This window comes from Acromyrmex echinatior, chromosome 8 (genome assembly GCF_024713525.1).
Source record: "Acromyrmex echinatior isolate Ae372 chromosome 8, ASM2471352v2, whole genome shotgun sequence".
Lineage (NCBI taxonomy): Eukaryota > Metazoa > Arthropoda > Insecta > Hymenoptera > Formicidae > Acromyrmex > Acromyrmex echinatior.
The window spans coordinates 13575857-13594650 of NC_141859.1; the positions used below are offsets into that span (position 1 = coordinate 13575857).

General features: G+C 33.4%; 1 protein-coding gene across 8 annotated transcripts in view; it reads right to left on the reverse strand.

Annotated features, from left to right (window-relative positions):
* The window catches only part of Ald1 (fructose-bisphosphate aldolase), a 142468-nt gene that overhangs the window by 122693 nt on the left and 981 nt on the right, over positions 1–18794 (reverse strand). For 7 of the 8 annotated variants that reach the window (XR_015545889.1, XM_087408574.1, XM_087408573.1 and 4 more), the window contains exons 2-4: positions 11147–11356; positions 8499–8942; positions 8050–8403 (exon numbers count right to left, since the gene is read on the reverse strand). Coding sequence is in view for 7 of the 8 variants with exons in the window: in XM_087408574.1 (XP_087264700.1) it covers positions 8050–8403; positions 8499–8942; positions 11147–11353 (1005 nt within the window). In the remaining variant the exon portion in view is untranslated. Of the gene's footprint in view, positions 1–7570; positions 7675–8049; positions 8404–8498; positions 8943–11146; positions 11357–18794 lie in introns of those variants that run through there. The other variant, XM_011062473.2, reaches the window with a different exon arrangement.

An 18794-nucleotide genomic window follows, 5' to 3' on the forward strand; every position in this document is an offset into this window, starting at 1 on the left:
ATCAATGCATTTTCGTATCTCTTCTAATCTCATGAAATGTGTATCAGCCAAATGATGCTGCAGCGACCGGAATAGGTAGTAATCGGAAGGCGCCATGTCTGGGCTATACGCCGCGTGCGGAAGAAGTTCCCAGCCTAACGCAAAAATATGGTCCTGAGTCGCTTTCGCAACATGAGGTCGAGAAGCAAGATCACTTTACGACGTCCTTGGCCAGTAAATGGCCTCTTTTCTTCTAATGCATCGCTCAAATTGGTCAATTGTTGTTGGTAGCGGTCTGCCGTGACTGTTTCACCCGGTTGTAACAACTCGTAGTACAACACACCCTTCCAATCCCACCAGATACAGAGCAAAACCTTCTTGGCGTGGATATTGGGCTTTGGCGTCGATGTCGAAGGTTGACCAGGATCAACCCATGATTTTCTACGTTTAGAGTTATCATAAAGAATCCACTTTTCATCGCCTGTAATGATTTTGTGCAGAAAATCTTTTTTCCGAAACTTTGAAAGTAAAGTGAGTGCAGTGTCACGCCGTCGATTTTTGTTGTCTTCGGACAATTCATGCGGAACCCATCTGCCTTCCTTCTGAACCTTTCCCATCGTATGTAATCGTACGGAAATGGCTTGCTGCGTAACGCCAAGCTGTTCTGCAAGCTCCTTTTCAGTTTGCGCAGAGTTTATATCCAGCAGTGCTTGCAATTCGTCCGTTTCAATCTTTTCAGGGCGTCCAGCACGCGATTCATCTTTAAGACTGAAATCTCCTTGGCGAAACTTTTGATACCGTCTTTTATATGTAGCATGACTTACAGCGTTCTCTCCATATGCAGCACAAATCATTGCAGTGGCTTCAGCAGCATTTTTCTTCAGATGAAACGCGAAGTGGATGGAAAATCGAATATGCTCTTTTGTTATTGCCATCGTGAACACTACTGATTTTTGAGGTTATGTGCATCAAACGCCAAACCGTATGGCATTTTAGAAGGCCAAATGTTAACGCTTTAAAACCGCAAAAGGGCGGGAAGATATATAAAATTTAAATTGTTATTTCGGTTGTATCAAATCTAAAGCTCAGAACTTTTTTGTACACCTAATATATATATATATATATATATATATATATATATATAATAAAATATAATAAGAGAGTATTCAATTTTTAGCCATTAATAATTATTTAATATCGTGTATATATCTTACTTCACATATAAACCATTTTTTTAGAGATTTCAATCTATTCTATTAATTTTTTCAATCCATAATAATTTTCTTGTATTATCAGTTGAAAGTGATCGCATTAAAAATCTCTTTCAATCATTATTTATACATCCCAAAAACACAGCAGCTTGTTTTAATTTTTATGTATTATTCATCTATTATTATTTTAATTATTTATAATCTTATAATTATTAATATAAAGGGAAGCATTCTTACTCTCTAACTGACTTTCGAAATGAATAATTAAAGATGAAAGTCTAATGAGAGTTCGATGAGATTATTCTTACAGTTATATATTGTCAATTAAAACAAAACTCGATATATTATAATAGTTGCACTTATACTAGAATGTATCTTGTAATTAATAAAATAAAAGTGTCACAGAGTACCAACCGTAATATTTCGATGCAACCATACATCTATGGATACTTTCCGAATTACGCACAAAATTCATGCATCATTTGTCCTTGTTCACCTTGTAGAAGAATAAAACGATAACTCATGCGCTTTATGGATAATTCGGAATGCATCCTATGCCGTGATATGATACATGAGTCATGTGATAGACATCATTTTATTCTTAACTAGCATGAGTGACCAGACTCAGATATAGGGATTCTATTATGGTCCTCTCTCATTTTGCGCATGCACGAGAGAGAACGCACCTGGTCCACAATGCGTCCTTTTCTCCCTGAGTTTTACCCCCACTCCTCGAATTTCGGAGACTGTTCAATCTAGTTATATTATGTCTGTAGCTTGTGTATAATCAGTAACTAAAAGATCGCACTTTTTTCCAATAAGTTTCAGAATGCAACCTGCTAACCGAGCGATTGGTTATTACCCACATAGCAGAATTCTAGTAATACGCCAGCAGTACGCCAGCAAACTTGATCATGACAGCAGATATCAAGCTGCTGCTTCTTTATTAACCCTTATCCTATAAGATGCGTCACTAGTGACCCCAGCAATTCCTGTTCGTGCAAATTTCTTTGAGTCTTTCAGTAATTATAAATTATACTACAGTTTATTATTTTCCAAAATGAAGTTCCAATATTTATTCTAAAAAGTTGAAAGTATGTTGTGAATTTTTAGACATTTTTTTAATCATTCTGAATAGGTGAAAAAAACGGACAGATTCTAGTGCCCCAAATGTTTGTATAGATGAAGTACCAAATTGTATCCTTGTAAGGTAATAGGTTAAGGCTCCTGAATATTCAGCTAAGAACTCTGCGTTGACGGTGGTCACATAGAATCAGAATGGTGAACTAACGAAACGGTAGCCACATATTTGCACAAGTCTATGTCCGTGTGCTCGTCTTCGGCGCGCCGAGAGTGAACGAGACAGCGAGCTCCTTCTCACACTAGTCGCTTGTTTCAAGCGACTGAAAATGGTTTCTCGACAATCTGGGCCGGCCGAGGCATCAATAAGGAGCAGGAGGCATTCTAAATAACATAAGTTTTAATAAATTGTAGTAATAGTGTACTTCTCTCTTTAATTCAGAATAGTACAGGATGCGTCATCAAAATCCGGACAAATTTCAATTTAAATTTTTCTGCGCCAGAGGTTGTTGTTGATTGAGAAATCCTGATGCTTCTAGTAAACAGTCATATTTTCAAAATGGCCGCGATGTTGAAACCAAGTGCGAAGTATAATCGAAGAGCCGCGATCGAAGGCCTTCGCTGCTGGGCCTTCACGCTCAGCAACGGAAATAATTCGGTTCTTTGGATACTCGAGATCAACCGTTTATGACGTTGTGGCAAAATATGCGACTTTAGAACAATCCAACGAAGATTCCAATATGCCAGCGAGGAAAAATCACTCGAAAGAACGCACCGTGAGGACCCTCGTAGTCGTTGAAAGAGCTCAAATGCTGATTTCGGATGACCCAGGGCAATCGCCATCGCTGCGAAAATTAGCATCGATTGTTGGTGTAAGCAAACCAACAATGCATCGAATTGCTGAAGAGGACCTTCGATACAAATCGTACACATTAAAGATACGACAGATGCTCTCTGAGCAGATTCGCAAATAGCAGATTGCTCGCTTAATAATTGTTTAATTTTTCATGCTCATTATGTAGTATATTCCTTTTTTATAATCTCGAGTAGCAAGAATAGTTCAGTAGAAGTAGCATTTTATCGGAAAAAAATTATAAACCAGCATTTCTTTTCACGAAAGTCTCGAAAGGCCATCAGAAAAGAAATGCGTATGTTTGAGACTCGAGACTTGTGAAGAAAATATGCGAAAAAAAATCGAATAGAAAACACATTTTTCGCTTATAAAACGAAAGATATTGATTATAAAAAATTCGGTATAAAAAATATAAATATTTGAAACCTACGAAATGAGACGTAGAACATTAAAATCGATCTATTAGTTCTATTACGAGGGCTATCCAGAAAATAAGTTCCGTTTGTATTATACGTTTAGTAAGGTCGATGTATGAGCGAGCTGGCAACACAGCATTGAAGAGGGGAAGCTACCGAATAGAATGAGCGGTGTTCGGCGTCAGTAACTCGTGAAACACGGTCAGGAGAGGTTATCAAAATGGAGTCCTCCACTTCGCGTCCCGCCACCTCCATTCCGATTCCTTCTCGAGTTGTTTTGCGCGGCATCATTCAGTTTCTTTTTGTTCAAGATTTTAAATCGGTTGATATTCACAAACAGCTTGTTTCTGTATATGGAGAGAGTGTGATGAGTGAATCTATGGTGCGGAGATGGGTCCGAGAATTTAAGGCAGGAAGACATTCGCTTGAAGACGAAAGTGGGAGAGGCAGACCCTCCCTTATCACGGATGAGTTGACGACAAAAATTGAAAATGCGATTCGCAATGATCGTCGTTTAACTAAATCGTCGTTTAAGCGACGAGGAAGTTCAGACAGCTGTAACTAACTGGACTAAAGAACTGGCGGGAAGTTTCTATGCAGAAGGGATTTCGAAGCTTGTTTCCAGATATACAAAATGTATTGAGATTGACGGGAATTATGTAGAAAAAGACTAGAAGTTGTCAAGTATTATCCATGTAAATTTTAGATTTTTTCAATAAAAACTTTATTTGTAAAAAAAAAACGGAACTTATTTTCTGGATACCCCTCGTAGTTCTATTCAGTAGAAAAAAAAACATCGAAAAAGGCCTTTTTTTCACTCACTCTCTGTTCATTGAGATTTAAATGCAAAGCTTTGAAATTCTCGTAAAATGTAGCCCTAATGACGAACAGATCTAGCCCTGAACAAGCCTGAAATGTTTATTAGTTTTTGTAAAAAGCCATTTGTTGCTACTAAAACCTGTTTGGAAAACTTAATTTCTTCACCTTTGAATAGCAATTTACAGGGATAATTTTTCTTCTTCAAGAGTTGTACTATCACATACACACTTAATAATAAAACGATTTTTTGCAATTAAACTATTATTAAAACGAGTTTAAAAAGTGGGTATCTTTCTCCATATAAAAAAATGAAATAATTTCGTTAATATGTATCATATCAAATAGCCGTGTGGAGCATTCGAAATCTGACATTTTTCTACGAATTTAGAAAAAAAAAAGATTACGCTCCAATTATTAGGAACCGAGATAACAATTTTTTTCAAAAAATCACTGTGGCTCTAGTTTTTAAGATTATGAGTTCCGTCTGACACCAATTTGTCAAGGAAGAATTTGCTGTTAGAGAAAATCTCGAATTGTAACCATGAAATTTTAATTTAAAAAATTTTTTGTTTCTTGAATTTTTATTTTTTCGGTTTATTATTAAAAAAATCACGTTTGAGTATGGAATGCATGTCTGATTAACAAATTTAAATTACATTAGCTATGTTTTTTTTATTTAATATGCTATAAAAAGTGTCCAATTGAACAATTAAATGAACGGAATTATCAGTACAAAATTGTTTTTGTGAAATTAATTATTTAATTACATATGTCATATTTGCATCTGCAATTAAATTCACAAAAACAATTTTGTACTGATAATTTCGTACATTTAATTGTTCAATTGGACACTTCTTACAGCATATTAAATAAAAAAACATAGCTAATGTGACTTAAATTTATTAAGACACTCCATACTCAAACGTGATTTTTTAGTAATAAATCGAAAAAATAAAAATTCAAGAAACAAAAAACTAAAAATTTGATGATTACAATTACTTTGCGAAATATTTGGTTAAGCTATTTGTTTATATCTCGTCGAGCTACCTCAGATTTAAAAAAAAATCAGGTTTCCACGTCAATTTATTACTGAAAAAATTTAGTAAATTTTAACACATGAAATCAAATATGCGCGAATCGCCGAGCAGCTCGATCTTCTCCACTTGACTGCGCGCCGGTTTCTCTCACTCCGCCCGGCGCACTGCCTCGCTCGCGTTCTTCAACTTTCCAATGATTTTAAACAAACTTTTTCGACAGCAAAAAATTCGAGAATTTTTCAACAGCAAATTCAATTCTTCCTTGACAAATTGGTGCCAAACGGAACTCTTAATCTTAAAAATTAGAATCACAGTGATTTTTTGAAAAAAAATTATTATTTCAATTTCTAATAATCGAAGGATAATCATTTTTTTTTTAAATTCGTAGAAAAATGTCAGATGTCGAATGTTTCACATATCTATTATATTTGATATGATACCTATTAACGGAATTATTTTCATTTTTGTATGGAAAAAAATATCCATCTTTATAAAGTCGTTTTATAATAGTTTGACTGCAAAAAATTTTGTTATTAACGTGATAGTGCAATTCTTAAAGAAGAAAAATCATCCCTGTAAATTGCTGTGCGACTGCTCAAAGATGAAGAAATTAAGTTTTCTGCAGACAGTTTTTAATGACCAAATAGCTTTTTGCAAAAACTAATAAACATTTCAGGCTTGTTCGGGGCTAGATCTGTTCATCATTACGAGGGCTACATTTTACGAGAATTTCAAAGCTTTGCGTTTAAATCTCAATGAACAGAGCACGAGTGAAAAAAAAGATCTTTTTCGGTATTTTTTATACGGTATTTTTTTCTACTGAACTAATAGATCGATTTTAATATTTCACGTCTCATTTTGTAGTTATGTCGAATATCTACATTTTTTATACCGAAATTTTTTTCATAATCAGTATCTTTCGTTTTATAAGCGAAAAACGTGCTTTTTGTAACTATTCGATTTTTTCGCATATTTTCTTCACAAGTCTTGAGTCTCAAACATATGCATTTCGTTTTTGATAGCCTTTCGAGACTTTCGTGAAAAGAAATGGTGGTTTATAATTTTTTTCCGGTAAAATTCTATTTTTACTAAACTATTCTTGCTACTCGAATTTATGAAAGAGGAGTACATTAACGAACATGAAAAATCGTATACAACAATTAAATATCTCGTAAACTATTGCGTTAATTAGTAATACTTATTTTCACACTAAAACTTCAGCTTGATGAAATTTTAATGAAATTTTCTCCACTATTACACTACTTGTTGAATTTATTTATTGCATTAGTGACACAATAATAATATATTTTTATACGGGTGTCGCTTGCTAGAAAACATCAAATATGTAGCATAAATTTGCAGCGCCTGCTTTGGCTATTTGGGTAAAGCTGGAAACACAATAGGCAATAAGAACAGGAAACAGGAGAATAACGAGCCATCTAATCAGAGCTCTGGGATATAATATCGAATTTATATCCTAAAATTCCGATTAGTCGGAATTTTAGTCGGATGGTTCGTTATTCTCTGTTTCCTATTTCTATAGCCTATTGTGTTTCCAACTTAAGAATCACTCGGTTGCATTCTGACATCCATTTAAAAAAACGTACGTACACTTTTTAATTGCTGACTGTACATATATCTAGAAAAAATTCTTAAAATTTTATACATAAAATATATTCTATGTGAATTTATAAAATTAGCTTTTGTTAAAGTTACTTTTAATACATATTTTGTCGGATAATAAAAGAGAATGAATAGAAGAAAGAATTAAATTTAGAAAAATATGTACGCACAAACAAAAGATGGAACAAATAATAGTCCAGTATAATTCTTATCAAATATTCTTAAATGGATACTTCAAACTTCATTTCATATTTTTAAACTATTTTTATTTTGATAAGTTATAATCGTTCAAAGTTTAGTAAATTTTTCCCCAATTTTTAATGTACCATTTTTTTTTTTTGGAAGTAAGTAGATTTTCGTATTGTATAAAGAGAACAAAAGATGATTACTTAAAGATAAGAATCGATTTACGAAAAAACCTACACACACACACACACACACACGCGCGCGCGCGCGCACGCATACACACACGCACGCACACGTACGTACGTATATACATATTATTTACTATGTACTTACTGCCACAAGAAACAGGCTGTGCGGAAAATATAATTTTTTTTTTAGTAGGCGTGAGATTTAATGTAGAGAGAGACATCAGCGGTTTTGCTAGAAACGCTACCAGCGACGTATTTGCCTTGACTGGCTGCAGAGTTTGCCTAAACAAGCGCATATTACATAGACATGCAAAAGTAAGTATGATGCAACTTTGCGTAGCTCCGAGTGCTCCGTGCGATTTAACACGACAACTACAGAATTAAAAAACTATTTTTCTAAAAGAAAAGCTAGTGAGTATACATAAAAAATAAGATAAAAATGTAAAAATAATTCTAAACACAAATGTTAAAATAGCAAATCATCACTTAGGAAAATAAAACAGAGATCAAAGGCAGACAACTAGTAAATGATTATGTATAAATGCAAAAAGTAAAAAACAAATAAAATAAGAAGATGGAGATGGAGCAAATTCAAGTTTACACATACAGTAAGAATAAATTAAATATCTATTAATTTCGTAGTACATTTTCACTTACCTTAGCTCTCTTAAGCAACTCCTCTTGTCCGGCAGCGACCTTGTCGATCTTGCCTTGCCAAGCACGAAGTACGGAAGCCTGGAGAGCACGTCCATAACTGAAAGTTAATGCCCAAGGTTTCTTTGCCGGGTATTTATTAATAGCATCAAGATTGACTGATGCCTCCTCTTCAGATTGACCACCGCTGAGAAAAGTGATGCCAGGTACCGCTGGTGGCACGGTACGTAACAGCGCTGTCACCGTAGCAGCACCGATTTCCTGAGGAGTTGCTTTCGTTGGACAGTTTTGACCTGGTGTCACCATGTTAGGCTTTAACAGTGTTCCTTCGAGGTATACATGGTGATCTGAGAGTGCCTAACAATAAATGCATATTGGAGCGTATATTAATTATCTAATAATAAATTCGCAAAATTCACAATCTTTTTTTTTCTAACGGAAGCTTAAGATACCTTGTAAACGGCTGCAAGAACCTCTTCTGTGACTTGTTGACAACGGGCGAGATCATGATCACCGTCAGGAAGAATTTCAGGCTCTACGATGGGTACGATCCTGGCACTTTGACAGATTGAAGCATAACGGGCCAACACATTGGCGTTCTCCATAATGGCGAGTTTGCTTGGGGTATCTTTCGTGATCTTCAATACGCATCGCCACTTAGCGAAGTGACATCCATCCTTTTTATACTGGATACAACGCGCTTGGAGGTCGTCGAGACCTTGGGTCGTGCATTCATCATTCGTACCAAAGAGCGGAACAACACCTGTATCGACTTTAATACCGGGGATGATATTTCGTTGCTTCAGTAACTCAACGAACGGCGTACCGTCGTCGGCCTTTTGATAGAGAGTCTCGTGAAAAAGGATCACTCCAGAAATGTGCTGTCCGATAACATCCTGAAAAGAAGCAATGTCAAATATATTATACGCAATATATTTTCTATATTGCAACGAAATTACGACAAAAAAATATTGCAAATACTAAAGTTTTATTAGGTGTTGGAATTAATTCGTAGCGTTTTACAAGTGATGGGAAGTACTTTCATTAATGTATTTTTTAATGCTCATGTGAAATAAATAACATTCTTTCATTAAAAACGCTACGAATTAATTCCAACACCTAATAATAAAAATAATATTGTAATATTCTTGAGGCTTCCGCGGGAAGCTGCTTTCCATATAAAGATTATGCGTTTCGCGAATTTCCTCCATATCTAGATCCATTCTTGGAATGCCAAGTGAGGGGTTGTAGGTGTAGGTGTTTGTGCTAGGAAGCGGGATAAGTTGTATGTCGGGGAGTGTATAGCGCTGACAATCGGTCTGAGGGGAATGTTTGGTTTGTGTACTTTTGGTAGTCTGTATAGTCTTGGTGGAAGAGGATTTGTAGATTTTAATATTGATTTGGTTTTACTGCAAATGTTGCTTTTTTCCACCAGGATCTTGATGTTCTGTGCAATTATATTAATTGGATCTTTATCAAGCTTTTTGTATGCTTTGTCCAAGAGAAAGTTCTTCATCTTTTTCTTATCTGATATGTTCATGACTACTGTCGTATTGCTTTTATCGACTGGAAGCATGATGTCTGTGTCTCTGTTCAGATCTGGAGGGCCGATCGCTCTTGTCTAGTGATGTTTGGTGGAAAAGGTTTGGCTTTGGAAAGGATATTGATTACCTGTCTGCGGATATTATCTGCTTGTTCTGATGGGAGTCGGTAGATGGTTGATTCTATTTGGCTGATAAACTTTTCCTTTGGAATCTTCTGGTGCCACTGCGAAGTTGGGCCTTTGGCCTCCTATTTCTCTTGTAATCGCCAACATCTTCATGGAGCATTTTGAGAAAGAGACCCTCAGAAAAACACTCAAAAAACCAGAAGTTTAATTCCGTTATGTAGACGACACATTCGTGATATGGAGACACGACCGAGCCGATCTCCATAAATTTCTTATTTTCCTCAACAATCAACATCCAAATATCCACTTCACTATAGACATAGAGAAAAACGGAAACTCCCCTTCCTAGATATTCTTGTCTCTAAGAAAACTAACGGTACCTTAGAGCATCAAGTGTACAGAAAATCTACACATAGATAGATACCTACATGTCGAGTCGCTATCCAGGACAAAAACAGTCTGCAATCAACTCACTTGTACATAGAGCTTTTACCATCTTTGACAAAGAACATCTATAGAACTCAATCAAAACTCAATCTTAAAACTAGACCTCTTACAGAAAAACGGACACGACAAAAGACATAATCAAAACAATTAATAAACATGTAAACAAGACAACAGTCTCTGATACACAATCAGATGAAAGGATCCTATCCATTCTCCTATATGTCAAAGGAATAACAGATCGAATTGACAGGATATTAAACAAATACAATATCCAACTATCTTTAAAGATAGTTTAAACAATATCCACCTAAAAAGATAGGACAAATCTTAAGAAAATCTTAAAGGTCAAAGGTCCTCCATTCAGCTCCGCAGGAGTATACAAAATATCTTCTACGGGCAAGTATACATTGGAGAAATCGGGAGAATGGTCAACCTACGGATAGAAGAACGCTAACGTGATGTCAAGCTAAAACACGTCACGTAATCAGCATTATCAGAACACAATATCGAAACAGAACATCAAATACTGTTTGACAAAACGACCACAATAATCAACATCATATTTTCCAAGAAAGTATAGAGAAGCCATAGAGATACAAAAACACCCTAACAATATAAATAGAAATAATGGTTACAACATAAATAAAATATAGAAAATCATTCTTCCAGTTATTGAAGACTGACCAATTTACCTCTCCTCCCATCCCCACCACAATTCTCTTCTTCCCCCCATCACTCCAACAAGCTTAATATAAAAAAGGAGCGATCCGGAGGAACAGCTCAGTATCAAGCTGCTCCTCGCCCATGATGAAGTAGACTGCAAGGTTCACAAAATGTTGGCATTCCAAGAATGAATCTGGATACGGACGAAACCCGCAAAACGCATAATCTTTATATAAAAATAATTAATATTTTACATTATATAAATTAAATGTTTATACAAGAATTTGTGCAAGTTTTTTATTAATCATTATCTAGACATACTTTCGCTGTAGTGAAAAGTAGTTGTCTGTAAGCCTTGCGATTTTCCTCAGTATTTTCGACTTTAATGTCTTGAAGACGTTTGCCAATCGTTGTAGTCGACTCATCAGCAGCCAGGATACCCCTACCAGGTGTCACGATCTGCTGGGCAATCGTGCGTAATTCTTCTTTCAGCTCGGGTTCAAGTTTGTTATACTTTTCCGCAACCATTTTCTGCAACATACAAAGAATACTTCATTATCCAATATATAATTGTATTGAGTTAAGCTTTCATACAATTAAAATTATGAATCCTCATAATATTGAGCAAACTGCATCCTAATCCAATCGAAGATTGAAATAAACCACACAAAATTAACTTGAATTGTTAACAATCATAACCTCCTTTCTTCTCCATTCTAAAAGTAAATAAAATAATCTATTTATATAGATCATTTGAAATTACTAACACCCATCAATTCACCAAAAAAAATTTGATTACTCAGCAATCCGTAACTTTAATAATTTCCTTGTTCTAATTAATACGATTAGAGACATCAATCACTTGTAATATTGTAAAAATTGAAAGTGATTATATCATCTAGTAAAACTAAGCAATGATAATTTCTTAGAGCATTGAACTCTCATTGTCAGTATCGAATGTATTGTATGAAATAATTCTGGAGAATTAAGGAAAGTGAAATATTTGTGACGCGTTGTTTTCTGATATTTTGACGTAATTAGGTAATATTTCTACAGATATTACCTATACAGATATTAGCTATGTATTACGCGATCTTGTGTAAATTGATCTTGCATTCTATGGTGCAATACGATAAGTTATTTGCTATGCCAAATTAAATGACAATTGTTTGCTGAACCATAAATGAAAAAAAACGACTTTGTACGATACTTATTCAGATTACGTTAATGTAATATTCCAAATTTACTGAAAATGTGTAATTAAGATGTGTGATGAATAAGATTGAAAGTAGAGTATTTGCCAAACAAACATTTGTGGCCTTTAGCAAGATTTGATATATTTATATTGATACCTCCCTTCTTAACACGTATGATTAGAAAAATATTCTAATATACAATGCATAAAAATAAAGAGAAAGAAAATTGAAGATATCTGTTGCATATATTTCATGTACGGATTTATCTTTTTAAATAATTAATAATTAATACGAATATATATACATACTAACTCAGTAAGACAATTAGAACAATTTTTAAAGAAGCGATTTGTCGTATCATTGATAGCTTTCCGCATTCGAATCTGTCCAACGGTCAAAACATAACAACGAATTATATGCACGGTTATTTGATGAAGACTTGCGATGCGTTTGCGCTATTTTTTTAGCTGATCCGTATCCGCAAGGTTCAACATTGCGAAACATTGTGTGAACCTGATAACAGTCTTGTGTACATTCGTTGCTTGGCACATTCGCTACGCGATGTAGATATACATATATTTAGATTTTGGATATAGTCGAATTCACAATATTTTAATAGATTACAATGTAAGTATTATAGATTAATAGGCAATGTTTACATTATTAATTTAAATCACATCTTATTGTTTATTAGGACTAATCTAGGTCCAAAAATATATAATTAAAAAGTAATTTAAGTTTTTGATAAATTTACATTAGAAAAAAAACGATTTGTAATATACATATATATAAAAAAACGATTTGTAATATACATACATCTATTTATGAATTCTGCATCATGACAAACTTCAGAAAGTGAAAGGAAAGATTTAAGAGTCTTTTTTTAAGCGGCACACACATATGCGGACATAAATTGCATCATCAACGAGAAAACAAATGCACAGTGTAGACATAGAAGTTGATAACTTGCCAGACCGCATAACGATACGATATATTTAGACCAACTGTATTTTTATAATAGATGTCGCTATGCAGAATTATTGAAAAAAAGTGCGAAGGTGAAAGAATTATTAAAACTATGTACTTTCTAGTGAAACTCGAAATAGCTCAAGCTACTGATATGAAATAAATGATGTTCACAACTGCCAGAATTGAAGGAAATGTGTATTAATTTTTTACTATTATATGTAGAAAAATTCAAAATATAAACGTCTTTTATGTATAAGTTTATCTTCTTCTTTTTAGAGATTTTCAGAAATTTTGTGATGCTATTACATTTTATAATTGTTGTACTATAATATAGCAAAAAATGAGTATTTTCTTATGTAAAAAATTATAATAAGCAAAAAACGGTAAATGAGTTTGATACAATGTATACACAGAAAAAATGTAAAATAATATTATATTAGGTATACAATTTTGCTTCCGTCGTTTTTTTCCGAAATTCGAGGCTATATTGTAAAAAACTGGTTATACATTTATGATTCAAAGTATTGTCCATCGCTGGCCACCATTTTCTCCCATCTTTCAGGCAGCGTACGAATCCCGCGTCGAAAAAACTGGTCATCTTTTGAGGCGATCCACGAATCGATCCAATTTTTTACTTCTTCATAACCAAAAGTGCTGGTCAGTCAGGCCGTGTGCCATTGATCGAAACAAGTGATAGTCAGAGGGAGCAACGTTTGGAGAATACGGCGGGTGGGGTAGGACTTCCCACTTCAACGTTTCCAAGTATGTCTTGACCACTTTCGCAACATGGGATCGAGCATTGTCATTTGCTGCAAAATCACTTTATCGTGTCTCTCGTTGTATTGCGGCCGTCTTTCAATGCTCGGCTCAAACGCATCAATTGCGTTCGATACTGATCGCCTGTGATTATTTCAGTCGGTTTTAACAGCTCGTAATACACTACGCCGAGTTGGTCCCACCAAATACAGAGCATGACCTTGGAGCCGTGAATATTCGATTTGGCTGTCGACGTGGAAGCATGGCCGGGATTCTCCCTATGATTTTCTGCGCTTGGTTATCATAATGAACCCATTTTTCGTTCCCAGTCACAATGCGTTGCAGAAATCCCTTCCGTCTTTGCCTTTCAAGCAGCTGTTCACAAACGTCGTTCAACATCTCTCGGCTTCAACTCGTACGGTACCAATTTCCTTGCTTCTGAATCATTCCCATGACTTTGAGGCGTTTTGAAATGGCTTGTTGAATCACTCCCAATGATCGTGTCAATTCTTCTTGATTTTGACACGAGTCTTGATCAAGTAATGCCTCCAATTCTGCATCTTCGAAAACCTTCTCTCTTCCACCGCTATGCCGGTCTTCGACGTCAAAATCACTGTTCTTGAACCGTTGAAACCACTCACGACACATTCTTTCACTAATAACGGTCTCATCATAAGTATTTGAGAGCATTCGATGAGCCTCGGCCGCAGATTTCTTCATATTGAAGCAGAAAATTAAAACCTCCCGCAAATGATGAGAATTTGACTTGTAAACTGACATTTTCAATCGAGGATAACTTTATGATGCAGACACAAATCGATTAATGTTTCTATGGGATTATGTTGATAGATGCCCAAGTTTATTGTATGTCCTCTATGATCTATTTATTTCGACCACTACTTACCGCTAAAGCCATCTATAGAAAAATGGCGGAAGCAAAGTTGTACACCTAATATATACACTAAAATTTTAGTAAATTTTATGAAATTGAAGAATATATACGAACGGAGAAAAATGTAAAGTAATACATACACTAAATGTCTAGTACATTTTATAAAATTGACAGAACTCCATATAAGGATAGCCTCTACTTATGTAAAATTTACTTTATTTTTCTGGTAAATGTGTAATTATCGTATATCTACATATATTAAGATAAGGTACTTTTTATATTTCATAAAAGTAAAACTATAAATTTATCATACATCTCAACCGAATTTACTTTATCGATAAGTCTTTTTTATCTTAGCATTGTCAAAATTTATTTTACTGTACAATAAAAAAACAAGACAAATGTATGAATTATGTCTTGAGAGATATTCATGCTTATAATCTTGAGAATACAGTATAATTTACTTTACTGTAAGGTAATAATTACTTGACTGGATTATCATAATTGTAATGTACTTTCTTATACACATCCACATACACATACACACACACACACACACACACACACACACACACACACGATATTTTTCCTTGTTGGAAAAAATTATGTCACAAAGTTACATAACGAAATTATGTAATTAAGACAAATGAATAATGGATTGCTCCAAATCAATCCCAGTAAACACAATGTTACATGTAATGTAAATGTAACATGCAATGTCAGCTCAACAAGATAACTGTAATATAAGTATGTTATATTACAGTTATCTTGTTGAACTGATCGAATTTTGAAGAATCAAATGATAAAAATAGAAGCAAAAAAATATCATGAAACAACATCATGAAAATGTTGAGGCTAATAATTTTTTATTTTATAATTAGTTAAAGATAGTGTGTAATTCAAAAACTATTTTTTAATTACTTTTACAGCCTCGATATTTTCGTATTAGGATTTTCGTCTGAAAATTATTTCAAAAATAAGTTCTTAATAGGAAATGCGGTAGTTGATGATACATCTCGTATATATACAATACATACGACATACAGTCTAATGTATGCATACATGTGTTTCGTTAATAATTTGACATATACAACTGTTTCGTCGTCTAAAATAATTCTGTATATTCAAGTATATACAAGCATCGGATTGCACAAACGATATTTGTTTATAGATAATAATTTATTTTTATATATAAGGGTGTCCTAGAAGTTTTGGCCAATCGCTTTTGTGTAGATAGAGCGGATTAAACTGAGTCGAAAAGTCTTCTACCATTTTAAAATTTTCGCAATAGTTAACAAGGTCAATTACTAAAAATTGCCAAATATTGGTCTTAAATAATTTTTTACTCAAATACTATCAACTTTACAAAAAAAACTACAAAAGACAAAAATCATTTATTTTCTTCTCTTAGAACTCTAAGAATTTTTTCAGAATTTTTTGTCAAATTTTTAGTACTGCATTTTCTCATTTTACCCAAGGTTTTTATCAACATGAGAAAATACGGTATTAAAAAATTTTGAAGAAATTCTGAAAAAATTCTCAGAACTTTATGAGAAGAAAATAAATGATTTTTGTCTCTTGCAATTTTTCTGTAAAGTTGATAGTATTTGAGTGAAAAATTATTAAAGACCAATATTTGGCAATTTTTAGTAATATTTTGTTAACTATTACGAAAATTGCAAAATGAGGACTTTTCGACTCAGTTTAGTCCGCTCTATCTACACAAAAGCGATTGGCTAAAACTTACGGGACATCAAACATCCTGTACGTATGTACGTATGTACGTATGTACGTATGTACGTATGTATGTATGTATGTATATACAGGGTGTTTGGAAAATAATGATAAATCTTTCGTATAGGGGCAGAATAGACTAAACTGAAGAAAAGAATTCTATCATTTTACGATTTTAGCAATAGCTAATAAGATATTAATTGCTAAAAATTACTGAAAATTGGTCTTCAATATTTTTTTACTCAAATGCTATCAACTTTACAGAAAGACTATAAGGAACCAAAATTGTTTATTTTCTTCTCATAAAATTCCGAGAAGAGTTTTTTTCAGAATTTTTTCAGAATTTTAGTACTATTATATATTTTTTCATGTTGATAAAAATAAGAAAATGCAGTCCTAAAAAGTTAATAAAAAATTCTTAAAAAATTCTTAGAGAAATTCTATACGAAGAAAATAAACAATTTTTATCTCTTGCAGTTTTTCTGTAAAATTAATAGTATTTGAATAAAAAATTATTGAAGACCAATTTTCGGCAATTTTTTGCAATTAATATCTTGTTAAATATTGCTAAAATTGTAAATTGGTAAAGGCCTTTTCTTCTCAGTTTAGTCTATTCTGCTCCTATGCGAAAGATTTATCATTATTTTCCAAACACGCTGTGTATATAATTTTATATATATTCAGAGAAAAATATTTGGTTGAATTAACTGGAATTCTGATGGAAAATGAAGAATTCAGAATTCTAGTTAAATGTATTATACTTCTGGTTATACCTACTAGAATTCTAGTAGATTTAATCATCAAGGAAATTCTGAATGTTAGTTATCTCAACTAGAATTCTAGATTTAAGCAGAATTCTGAATCGTTTATTTTTCACTCCAGTTAATTCAATCAAATATTTTTCTCCGTATAGTAATCGCATACTTAATTAATAATAATTTTACTTGTGTTAATTAAAAGTTCAGTAATAATTTTTATTATATTTTGCCTTTTAGCATGTGCTGAAGTTTTTTAAATATATTAGTCTAATTTAATGTTTTATCTAATTTAATATTAAATTAGATAGAATATGTAATATTAAATTAGATAATATTAAATTTCACAGAGAAAACATATGTATCCTCTGTGATTTAATTATATTTAAATTGTATTTAAATTATTAGTATTTAATAAATTACCAAATAGATTAATTGAAATTGGATTGAGCCAATAATAAATTTTCGAAAATAAATCTACCAAACTTTCTGAGAGGGAATTGATGAGATTGAGAGCGCTTTAAATTATTGATCTTGTAACAGAATACGAGCATGCCCTATTACCTATCATAATGATACATACCAGCTTGATCAAAAAGTTTCCGGAAGAGACCACCAGGTGATGCTCTGAGTTAGCTGATTTGAGTTCTTTTTTTTGGCTAGGTTGCCACATCTATCATTGACATTTCCATCAAATTTTATCGCCATAGTTTGACATTTGTAAAAATTACGCCGTCTTGAGTACATCTACCTCTGCGCGTGTTTTCGATTTTTTATAGTTTTAAAAATGGAGTTGAATTTGCAACAACGAGTTTGCAACAACGAATACCATCCAACAGCCATCGAATTCACCCGATATGGCTCCCTGCGATTTTTTTCTGTTCGATCGAGTCAAAAAACCTGCGGAGAACGCATTTTAACAGCCGAAAGGAGGTAATGGAAAAATCGAAGACGGCTCTGATAGCTATACCAATAATAGAGTTCCAGAAATGTTTCGAGAGCTGGATCAAGCGCTGGCATAAGTGCGTTGCAGTCGCTGGAGAGTACTTTGAAGGAGACAATATCACTTTTGATGAATAAACTTGTATTTTGAATTTTCTGAATGAATTCCGGAAACTTTTTGATCAAGCTAGTATCTATATATGCAATGCATATTACTGTATTTGATGCTGTACATACACAACTGCACGTGGAAAAATTTTTCCGACTCTTTATAAAAATGGCATAATATTACATATTAGTTATGTAATATTATGATATAATATTCACTCTTATTATAATTCTTTAAGGCACAGATATTTCTCTACTTTATAATGAAAGACATTTCATTTATTTTTATATATGTACACTATGTATATATGTACGCTTTTTAAATAAATGTAATGAAAATCTTAAAATTCATTTGATAGTGTAATATGTTTTCTTCTTTATTATATACAGGGTTGGCCATATTCGACGGAAAGATGTTTTTTTTTTCAATCATGGGAAACGTCGTTACTCGATCTAACATCTCTGTCAAAAGTTACAGTGTTTGCTAGATCTTTCCGTCGAATATGGCCAACCCTGTAGTGTCTTCGAATAAAAAAAATATATTTAATATTTTACGTACATGAAATTATTCTTATATATATGTCGCGTGTGCGTGTGCGTGTGCGTGTGTGAATGTG